This window comes from Pangasianodon hypophthalmus, chromosome 26 (genome assembly GCF_027358585.1).
Source record: "Pangasianodon hypophthalmus isolate fPanHyp1 chromosome 26, fPanHyp1.pri, whole genome shotgun sequence".
NCBI classification, from domain to species: Eukaryota; Metazoa; Chordata; class Actinopteri; order Siluriformes; family Pangasiidae; genus Pangasianodon; species Pangasianodon hypophthalmus.
Window position 1 is genome coordinate 16,442,288 of NC_069735.1, and position 12,017 is coordinate 16,454,304.

At 37.2% G+C, this 12,017-nt stretch overlaps 1 protein-coding gene across 2 annotated transcripts; it reads left to right on the forward strand.

Annotated features, from left to right (window-relative positions):
• Positions 1-2,168: 2,168 nt before the first annotated feature.
• On the forward strand, positions 2,169-12,017 carry LOC128317538 (B-cell receptor CD22-like). Of its 2 annotated transcripts, XM_053229859.1 has the most exons (10): positions 2,169-2,291; positions 3,043-3,109; positions 3,417-3,764; positions 5,835-6,083; positions 6,726-6,983; positions 8,480-8,740; positions 8,827-8,914; positions 8,998-9,043; positions 10,130-10,410; positions 10,549-12,017. In XM_053229859.1, the coding sequence occupies exons 2-9, from the start codon at positions 3,052-3,054 to the stop codon at positions 10,406-10,408; spliced, it is 1,587 nt and encodes a 528-aa protein (XP_053085834.1). In that variant the 5' UTR covers positions 2,169-2,291; positions 3,043-3,051; the 3' UTR covers positions 10,409-10,410; positions 10,549-12,017. The 2 variants fall into 2 exon arrangements, with proteins under 2 accessions (XP_053085834.1, XP_053085835.1); XM_053229860.1 differs by lacking the exon at positions 6,726-6,983.

The following is a 12,017-nucleotide window of genomic DNA, read 5'->3' on the forward strand; positions in this document are numbered from 1 at the left end:
ACCACCCACAAACAGATGGCCTGGCCGAAATTCAATCAAATACTGAAAAGGATGCTATGGTGGGTGGTAGAAGAGGAAGAGAGGAACTGAGACCTCTTCCTGCCCTACATCCTGTGTGCAGTCCATGAAACACCACAGGCATCCACAGGCTTCACCCCATTTGAGCTCTTCGTTTGGAGAAGACCCCAAGGACTACTTGATGTGGCCAAGGAAGAGTGGGAAGAGTAGCCATCCTCATTCCGCTCCATGATCAAATATGTCCAGTACGTGCAGGAGCAGATCACCCAGGTGGTGTCTATCATGAAGCAGCACATGGAGGAGGCCCAAGCTGAAGTTCCAGCTGGGTGACCAGGTGCTCCTCCTCCTGCCCAGCACTGCTAAGTTTTTACTGTAAGTAACTGCAAATTCCTGGCCCACTGGCAAGGTCTGTACATCAAATGGGGGGGGCCCAGTGAACTACCGCCTGCAACAGCCGGGTAAGAAAGAGAACACGCAATTATATCACATTAACCTATTAAAAAAGTGGATTAAGAACTAGCTGAGTTGGTGGACCAGTTCTCAGATGTGTTCTCAACGGAGCCAGGGCTGACACACTGGGTGCAACATGAGATCAAGATCCCATTGGGAGTGGTGGTTTGACAGTAGCTCTACCGGCTCCCAGAAGCCCGCCACCAGCCTATTGAAGAAGAAGTCAGCAAGACGCTATGGGATGGCAACATAGAAGAATCTGCCAGCTCCAGGTCTAGCCCCATCTAGAACCAGGTATTGGAGTTCAACAGCTACCCCATTCCCTGAGTGGAATACCTGGTGGAGCAAATGGGGAGAGCCTGATGCATCTCAATCCTACACCTTAATAAAAGGGTACTGGCAAGTAGCCCTAGCCCCAGACACAAAACCCAAGTACTATATTCTCCCCTTTGGGCTCCACAGAGCACCCGCAATGTTCCAGTGGCTCATGTCCACACCAGCAGTTTGCAGCAGCCTAGTTGGACGACATCGTGATCCACTCCAACACATGAGCGAACCACCCGCACCACCTCAGGGAGGTCCTGAACAAGCTCAGAAGGGCGGTGTTAAAAGCAAACCCACGGACGTGTCATCTGGGGCTGACCAAGGCACAATACCTTGGTTTCCGCATCGGCTGGGGCCTGCTGAAATCAAAGGAGAAGAAAATTGAGGCAGTCAAAGAATACCCATGACCCACTTCCAAGCGACAGGTATGTGCCTCTTTGGGGTTGGTAGGGTAATACAGAAGGTTCATCCCTAACTTCTCCTCTCTAACCTCCCCCCCTCAGATATAACAAGGAAGAGACAACATAGTAACACAAAGCGAAGTGCACGTACCAGTTGACCACGTACAAAAATGTTTAATGTTTTTAACATTAAATAATTTAATGGATTAATCAATGAATTAATAAAATACACACACATAACCATCTGGTTACTTACTTACAACTTTCTTAAATAAATTATATATGTAAAACAATTTAAATTATTTAAACGTAACTATTTTTTAAATAATAAATAATGAATTATGTGAATAATACAAAAGACAGGCTGTGTCTGTAGTGTGATTTTTAATCAGAAAATAATAGATTGTCAGAAAACAAAGGGGAAAAATGAAATAAGAGTTTTAACTGTAAGTGTTTTGGTTGTTTCCTAACATGTAGAGGAAGGAAGGACTAATTCGGATAAAAGATGAACAGGGTGTGAGTACCGCAGCTTGCTCCTCCTATTGTGCAGGGAAGTGGTATGACCCGTTTCCATAGTAACACAAAGTGACGCACACAAACGGCACGAGCCTATGTTGCATATAACAAATATAACAACAACAAACGTTGCATTCTTGGTAAATAAATAAATGGTTTAATCAATGAATAAAATATATATACACATACAGCACACTGATACATAACCTGCATGATTACATACTTAAAGCTTACTTAGAAATAAATATTATAAGTATATAAATACAGTTGAAAAGACTGTGTCTCTAGTGTGATTTCCAACCAGGAAAAGAGTAGTTTCAGAAAAACAACAACAAAAACAACAACAACAACAGAGATTAAAAATTTAAGAAGAGTTTTTACTGTAAGTGTTTTGAGTGTTTCTTAACACATAGAGGAAGGAAGGACTAATTCAGCAAAAAAGATGAACATGTGGTTAAAGTGTAAAAAAGAAACAGCAACACATTTTAACTTGGTCAGTTTAACAGTTTAAACCCTCAGAGCTGCTCCTCTTATTTCTGTGCTTTTTCCTCTGGATGCAGGAGATAAACATCTCTTAATGAGGTCAGAAATATTTTTTTTTTGCAATTTATTCCGTTTGAATTTTATAAGTCAGTTACTAATTTATTCGCTTATGAACTGAAATTAAACCATAAACTTTATAAGTCAAGTTTTAGTTGACTTTTTAGTCATTTCTATTACAAAACATTGTCTCAAAGCAAAATGAAACTTTTTTCTCATTAAAAGTAGACTAGTTCCTTATCTATATTATAAAGTTAAATGTATTTTTGTGTTCCGTGCTCCTTTTTTCCTGTGTTTCATTATTGTATTGCTTTTACTTTTTTGCCACAAGCAAGTGATAAATATTTCATCTCATTTCTACTGAAATGATTCAAGGATTTGTTGCAGTGAATCGAGTTTTGTGAGTTTGATTCAGTTGATTCACTACTCATTGGGACTACACACAACTAAACAGTGTGCACAGTAAAGGATGGAAATGTTATGATTCAAAGACTTAGATAAATATAGATAGAATAACAAAAACATTTTTTAAGCCCAGATTGTTTCAATTATTGTGTAAAAATAATTTGATTCGTTCACATTTGGGAATCGATTCGTCCGAATCATTTAAATGATTCTTTCTAAAAGAAAGAAAAAAAGGAAAAAGCGAGACACACCTGTAAGAGATAGTTAATGTAATTGCAGGTGAAAACACACAGCACTTTGCTTTACAATTATGAACACACTACAGATTTAAAGGTGTTTTTATGACATTAAACCTGAACAGTATTTTCCATCTGTGATGATTATACAGGCAGCATTGATGATGTCACTCAGACTGACTCCTCCCCTTTCTCTGCTGTTTCTGCTCATGGTTTCAGGTGAGTTGTTTGCAAATATACACTGTTTAATTTTTCATAAATATATATAAATGTGCATATTTTTAATTTATCCTTGTGCTTTATGCTGTTAGTGGTTGTTCAGCGTCAGCAGTTCTGTGTTAAGTTCCTCTTTTCTGCAGCTCTCTCTCTCTCCCCTGCTGTACTGCATGACCTGTGGAGCTTCTCACTGTGTGCTTTTAGTTATAAATGAGCTCAGATTTTTGCAGTGGAGAGTTTATGCAGGATTTCTTACTGTCTGAGACCCGTACATGCATTATCATCACATTTCTGCATTTCTGTGTTGCAGGAGTTGTTGTTTCTCAGGACTGGGGTGTTTATTACACACAGAGCTCCATCTGTGCTCTAAAGGGATCTACAGTGATCATGGGCTGCAGATACACATATCCAGCTGGTTACTCAGTTAACAAAGCTTTCTGGAGCAGAGAGTTAGTTACAGATAAAGAGCCTCCTGATCTGACTTCAGACCCAAAGTACAGAGGCAGGGTTCAGTACCTCGGAGACAAACGGCGTGACTGCAGTCTCAGACTGAGTGATGTGAGAGAACAGGACCAAGGCAAATACTACTTCAGATTCATAACAACAACCGATAAAGGAAAGTATCAAGGTCAAGATGGAGTTGACCTTTCTGTCACAGGTAAGTCACATCAGCTGAAATAACACACTGTACTTTATTCATCATTAAAAAAATATTTTTACAACACTTTTACCACGATTTTCCATTAAAGAACTTAAAACGTCGACAAAGAAAACATTTATCTCAATGAACAGCTTTGTGAGAGCTAGCATTAGCTTTAGTTATCTAGCTAGTTAACAGTAACTGAAAGTACAAAACTCACCAACTTGTCAGCTGAGTTAAATCTGTAAAATATTAATGTGAACACTTGCCAAGTTAATGTTTTCCAGCCTCCTCAGTACCATGTGAGCAAATATTTTTAATAGCAAGAGAAAGTAGGTCTGGGTTAAATATGAATGAATACAGTTGTGTGTGTTACTTGGTAGATTTGCTATAAACAGATATTTTACAATTATGAAATGATTTTTAAAATTCTATGTATTCTATAAGAAAAGAAGAACAGATTTATTGTCTGTAACCCAAAACCACGCGGTACAGTAACAATTGCACGTCATTATATTGACCACCAGATGTCACTAGTGTGCAGTGTTTTTTTTTTTGTTGTTTTTTTTTTAAGATATAGATTAGCTTAGATTCAACTTTATTGTCAGTGTGCAGCCAATGAAACTCAGTTTTCACATATCCTAGTTTGCTAGGAAGCTGGGGTCAGAGTGCAGGGTCAGCCATGATATGGCATCTTTGGAGCAGATGTGAATAAGGGCCTTGCTCAAAAGCCCACCAGCTGCAGCTTAGCAGTGCTGGGGCTTGAACCCCCCGACCTCCTGATCAGTAACCCAGAGCCTTAACTGTTCAGCCACCACCACATTATATAGTCGAAGTAATGCTTTAGACAGCTTCATTTTGACATCGCTAACAGCTCAGTAAGAAAGATTTAGGCTCACTACAGACACAGTACTGGAGTGAGAAGTGGTAAAGTGTGTTTGGCGCTGCTATTTAAAGAGAGTAGTCTGACTGCAGACAGGTGAGAGTCATTAGTAATCAGGTGACTGTGAAGAGAGAAGCTTGATTAGGGGTCATGTATGAGAATCGTGGTTGTTGTACACATGGTGGGTGACCTTAATATTTTTGTGTAGTAGCACAGGATACATTTCTCCTAGCACGTGTGAAAATATTGCTGCAGAGTGCAATCCTAAAAAGGCCTAAAAAGTACTATGGACTTCAACAAACACAGAGACAGGCGTTTGGGCATCCACAGACACCACCTCACACATGTGCAGAAGCTCCACAGTACTTACTCTCCCCAAATATATAAATGATTACTCAAATATTTACAACGAATTACAAAGATTAATAATTAAAATATATTTCTGAATAGTAAAATGGCAATGTATTGTACTTTATGAGTGGTGGCTCAATCTGAGCTGCAAGTAGCTACATGGTTTAAATTCAATTTAAAAAAGTTTCATTTGCAAATTTCCAAAAATCTCTTGGATTGGTGTTTGGTGCAATCTGTAGAGAAAATTGTAGAATATCAGCGCCATATTAGTTCAACAAAATTGAGGTAGTCATACAAAGTATTTACTGTACCCATGATATTCAGCATCTCCTAACCGACTGATTAACTGAGCAACTACTTTTGAAATGTGTGTTTCAGTCTACATGCAGTAGCATTCCCTCATTCCTCTATTCAGTAACCGCTTTATCCTGGTCAGGGTCGAAGTGGATCCAGACACCAGAAATATTAGAAAGACAAAGTGGATTAATATTTATTTAACATTAAACAGAACAATGAATGACTTGCTTCCATAAAATGGCATCACTAATCCCTCAGCCACTGACAGCTAATTATACAGAACCATCATGAACATGAGCCAGCTTTATTTATTTATTCGATTTATAAATTTATTTATTTTGATTTGTGCTTTTAACAACAGAATGTGTCACAGAGCATCTTTACAGAAATCTGAATGTGGAGTTAGAGTTACCTCTCTAATGAAAGTCTAATGTCATCTAAATATATAATGTAAATAAATATAATGTCAAGCTAAATAATAAAAGTTATAAACAGGAGAACAGACAATAATCCCCACAGGCTGCACTGCATGTTTCCGTCTTTCCTCTCATTCACAGAGCTTCAGGTGGAGATGATTCCTGATAGTGTGGTTGAGGGAGATGACGTCACTCTCATGTGTAAAACCACCTGCAGCCTGACTGTCACTCCGACATTCACCTGGTACAAAAATGGAATTCGTTCATCCTCCGCCTCCTCCTCCATTCCGCGCCGTCTGCCATCAGTCAGTCAGAGGGATGCAGGCAGCTACAGCTGTTCTGTACAGGGACAAAGTTATCGCTCCCCTGCTGTCACTCTTGATGTCCAGTGTAAGTACATTTATTCATTCACTCATATAACTAGCAACACTAAAACTTCATGCTGAATCCACAGGTAAAATGGTACTGTACTGCACACTTACTCCTGCTAGAATATTTATGTACTAGCATACTTGCACACTTGCTAACTAGAATAATTGTGTACTTAAATACTCCTATACTTGAGTACTAGTATACTTAAATACAGGCACACTCGCAGAATATAAAGCAAACATACAGACTCACATACTTTCACAGCAGCTAACTGCGGACTAGCATAATTGCACACTAGAATATTCAACATTAGCATACGTGTGTATTAGCATACTAGCATATCTACATACTAAAATACTTTAATATTAGCATTCATGAGCATACATAGCATGCTGACGTACTTGCACACTAGAACATTTGAATATTAGCATACATCAGTGTATACTAGAATACATACTATTTTAGTTTTTTTTTTAACTCTAACACAAACAAAAATTTAATCAAAAATGTTTGTGATTTTCTGACATTTTTCAGTAATTTCACTGCTGTTGCTTTTTAGGTAAATTAATGCAGTAAAGCATGAAGTAATGATGGCTTTCATAGTCTGATTATTAAAAAAGAAAACCCTTCATACCCTGCAGTTTGTGTTTCTATCTCTAGATCCTCCAAAGAGAGTCTCAGTGTCCATCAGACCCTCTGGTGAGATAGTGGAGGGCAGTTCAGTGACTCTGAGCTGCAGCAGTGATGCTAAACCACCTGTGCAGACCTACACCTGGTTTAAAGGAACATCCTCTGTAAGAACAGGACAAACCTACACCATCTCCTCTATCAGCTCTGAGGACAGTGGAGAATACACGTGCCAGGCTGAAAATAAACACAGAGTTCAGTCCTCTACTGCTGCGTCTCTGAATGTCCTGTGTGAGTTAATGATGATTCACAACAGTCCATTATATAACTTCCTGATCCTCAGTAATCTGAAAGATAATGAAAAGTGTTTCCTTTGTATCAGCATACTTGCAAACTAGAATACTTTAATATTAGCATGCATGCGTATTAGCATACTAGCATACTAGAATATTAGCATACATGAGTATTAGCATACTAGCACACTAAAATATTTGAATATTAGCATACATGTGTATTAGCATACTAGCACACTAGAATATTAGAATACTAGAATATTAGCATACATGTGTATTAGCATACTAGCACACTGGAATATTTGAACATTAGCATACATGTATATTAGTATACTAGCACACTAGAATATTTGAACATTAGCATACGTTTATATTAGTATACTAGCACACTAGAAAATTTGAACATTAGCATACGTTTATATTAGTATACTAGCACACTAGAATATTTGAACATTAGCATACATGTATATTAGTATACTAGCACACTAGAATATTTGAACATTAGCATACGTTTATATTAGTATACTAGCACACTAGAATATTTGAACATTAGCATACGTTTATATTAGTATACTAGCACACTAGAATATTAGCATACTAGAATATTAGCATACATGTATATTAGTATACTAGCACACTAGTATATTTGAACATTAGCATACATGTGTATTAGCATCCTAGTACACTAGAATATGTGAACATTAGCATACGTTTATATTAGTATACTAGCACACTAGAAAATTTGAACATTAGCATACGTTTATATTAGTATACTAGCACACTAGAATATTTGAACATTAGCATACATGTATATTAGTATACTAGCACACTAGAATATTTGAACATTAGCATACGTTTATATTAGTATACTAGCACACTAGAATATTTGAACATTAGCATACGTTTATATTAGTATACTAGCACACTAGAATATTAGCATACTAGAATATTAGCATACATGTATATTAGTATACTAGCACACTAGTATATTTGAACATTAGCATACATGTGTATTAGCATCCTAGTACACTAGAATATGTGAACATTAGCATACGTTTATATTAGTATACTAGCATATTAGAATATTTTAACATTAGCACATGTGTATTCGCATACTAGCATACCTGCAGAGTAATAGAATACTTTAATATTAGCATACGTGTAATATTAACATACTTTAGTATTAGCATGCTGATGTACTTGCACACTAGAACATATGAATATTAGCATACATGTCTGTGTATACTGGAATACACACTATTTTAGTTGCATCATATCTATAACTATAACTAACTATAACATGAACAAAAGAACATATAATTAATTAAAAGTTACTGTTTCTGACTTTGACATTTTTCAGTAATTTCACTGCTGTTGCTTTTTAGGTAAATTAATGCATTACTGCTGTAAAACATGAAGTAATGATGACTTTCATAGTCTGATTATTAAAAAAGAAAACCCTTCATACCCTGCAGTTTGTGTTTCTATCTCTAGATCCTCCAAAGAGAGTCTCAGTGTCCATCAGTCCCTCTGGTGAGATAGTGGAGGGCAGTTCAGTGACTCTGAGCTGCAGCAGTGATGCTAACCCACCTGTGCAGACCTACACCTGGTATAAGGTGGATCAAAGCTCACCTGTAGGATCTGGACACAATTACAGCTTCACGTTGAGCTTCAGCAACGGTGGAACATTTTACTGCGTGGCTCAGAATAAATACGGGAATCAGACAGCAGCTGCAGTGCCGCTCACTTTAAAGGGTAATACAGTTATTATAACAAATAACACTTTGTAGCATTGATAAAGCTGAATGAGTTATAGCTGATTAATATTTGTCTGCACACAGGGGGCACAAGTGTAGTTCTGTATGTAGTTCTTGGTGTCATGGTTGGATGTGGAAGTTTATTTGCCATCATTGGTGTTTTATATATGAGGTAATATATGCATCTTTTTTTATCAACATTTTTCAATAGCTGAATGTTTGCAACTTGAACCATAACATTATTATTACTTTTAGGAGAAAGAAAAGGGGAGGTTCAGCTGAAGATGCCAAGTCAAGTCAGGCAAGTCAACTAAAACACTATGGAATGGCAGTGTGTCTTAGTGCTTTGATACTAATTTGTTTTTTGTCATTCCTTTTTAAGATTCTTCTCCTTTTTTTTTAACCACAGTTTATGTGTGGAGGTGTGGGAAAAACCACTGGAATTCTGGCAAATTGCCTTTTGGGCCAAAACTTTCTCTCTCTCAACACACACACATTATATATATATATATATATATATATATATATATATATATATATATATATATATATATATATATAAGAGAGAGAGAGAGAGAGAGATTTGGCCCAAAGGGTTTTTTCTGCCTCCAACAACTTTATGAAACCAAAAATGTATATTGCCAAAACAATGTGGAAATGTTTTTTCTTTTTTTCCTAATTCTTATTTGCAAAGATCATGTTGGGCAAATAGCCAGTTTAACAAATGCAGTGGTAAAAACGGTCAGTCAGGCTAAAGATGTCCTTTACCCTCTACCCTTGCTAGCTGTGATTTCCTCATGTCACCTTTTGATCAAGATGTTGGATAGCTATGTTCCTTAACAAAATGGGCATATGCATATTACACCTCATGCTGGAAAACAGCACAACATAAACGGCCGTAGAAAGTTGTAGTAATAATCAACATTACACAAAGAGCATCTGCATGACGCAAAAGAGCAGTGGTCAGGGTCTAATCTTGCAAACATGAGTTCTACCTTTTTATAGAAAATTAGGACATTTTCTTCACTAAACATAGCAAAAAGCCACCTACTTTTACAAGAAGCCACTGACATTGCAAGTGGACACTGTTTTCAAACAACACTCTCAGAAAATTATTTTCATTCCACTGTAGGTTGTTCCAGAAAGCTCACTGTTTTATGGTGTTTGTTTTCTCATTTAAAACTAGAGTTTGGAAGTGTGTGTATACCCGCATATCCAAATAACTATTAATATTTTTAAGCTTGTAGCCAGCTGTAAGTACACCAAAGAGACTAGACACTAGCCAGGGTCTATCATGACCCACACAAACACACCTAGCCACCTAACTCTCTCGCTGCAAGATGATTTGCTTGTTTATTACCTGCAAAATGTATTTTCCCCACTGTAGGAAAATATCTACAGCAGTGAGAACTTGAGTGCTGCAACCAACAATCCAGCACCTGATCCAGATCTGGTCAGTCAGGATGATGTTCAGTATGCCAGTATCCAGCACCAGAGTGATCCCCGGAGGGCAGAAAGTTCTCCATTGCAAACTGCTGGCTCTGGGGCTGCTGAGGAGGTTCAGTATGCTACTGTCCAGCACCGGCATGACAAAGTGGTGGAAAAGACCCAAAAGGATGATGATCAGTATGCTAATGTCAGATTTAATCGCACTGGTGCTGCCTAAAGGTTAGAGAATCCAGTATGATCAGAATGTGTGAATCAGTTCTTTGGCCACTTTAATAAAATTTAATCTAATTAATGCTTGTACACATTAATATTGCTTCATCTAGTTGAATACTTTCAGATGTATTTCTTTTTGTGCAGGTCTGCTGCTCCTGCATTTGAAGATTTGTCAGTGATTTACAGCAGCTGAAGTAAACAAAATTCCAAGATTCTGTTCAGGATGAACGTGAACTGAACAGTTACCCAATTATGGGCAATTGAAACTACAGCTAAGGAAAGAAGACAAGCTATTGGTTGGATATAAACCACATCCATTATTTTCATAATTCCACATTTTCTGTATGACTATTTTGTAGATCATTCCTCCTGAGATGCAAAAGAAACCCATTGGATAATTGTTTTAAGTACTCCAAACACTTCAATCAGCAGAACCAAACCACATTCCCTTTTCGGATGCAACTTAGTAAACTTCAAGATCCATAACCTTGGGACATCAATCAGGTTTTTCAAAACATTGTAAAAGTACTTGGGAATAGACTTTCTTGTGTTACATCAACTTACTGTATCATATCCTTAACACAACTGCAACCATATACAACTGTAATCACCACTTAAACAACAAGATGACTTCTATTAAAAGAGTATAACTTACAGGAAAGATTCTTAATCCAAAATTCTTTTGTATCTCCAATATTGACTTAACTGGATTATATTGTTATTAATATTTTCCCACCTACAACTTTTTGGGTCATTTTAAATTGTGTAAGTAAAGAGATTTTGTCCTCTCTGAAATGCTAAGGTTTCAAAAATGGTGTTTTTTTTAGTATGTGGAGCATTTGACTGCATTTATTTTTAAAGACTTGCACTTCAACTTGATTCAGTCAAAACTCAGGATTTTTTTGTTTTACAAGGCAGCAAGTTAGTTAGCTTTTACTGCATAAATATTTGTATATTGAATCCAGCCCAGTTTGTAATAACCCTTTAAACTGATTTATTCACAATTTACAATTATACACTGTGACCAAAAGTATGTACACCCCTGACCATCACGCACACAGGTGGTTCTTCCCCAAACTGTTATCACAATCTTTGAAGCACACAATTGTACAGAAAGTCTTTGTATGCTGTAGCATTACAATTTCCTATCACTGAAAGAACTCAGGTGTCCTCCACAGAGCCATGAACTCAACCCCACTGAACACCTTTGGGATGAACTGGAACGCCAGCTGCACCCCAGGCCTCCTCACCCAACATCAGTGCCTAACCTCACTAATGCTCTTGTAGCACAAATTCCCACAGCTACAGTTAAATCTAGTGGAAAGCCTTCCCAGAAAAGTGAAGGTTATTATAACAGCAAAGGGGAGACCAAATGTGTGTTAATTTCAATGGCTTTGGAATGGGCATATGGTGTGGTGGTCAGCTGTGCGCATACATTTGGCCATATAGTGTGGGTTATGGGTCTGGTACTTCTGTTTTTGAAATACCTTGTATTTTATTTTTCTAAGTATATATAACAAGGAAACATTTTTGTGTACTTACTTATACTTAAGTGAGTGTGTTTTCTTCTAGAATACTTTGATTTTAAATTAGCTGAAGAAAGGATTCTTTTT

Bases quoted from the DNA above. Each gene is read 5' to 3' on its own strand.
- LOC128317538 (XM_053229859.1), top strand. From the start codon at position 3,052: ATGATGTCACTCAGACTGACTCCTCCCCTTTCTCTGCTGTTTCTGCTC. The intron at 8,915-8,997 runs GTAATATATGCA...TATTACTTTTAG, and splicing joins ATTGGTGTTTTATATATGAG to GAGAAAGAAAAGGGGAGGTT. The intron at 9,044-10,129 runs GCAAGTCAACTA...TCCCCACTGTAG, and splicing joins AAGATGCCAAGTCAAGTCAG to GAAAATATCTACAGCAGTGA.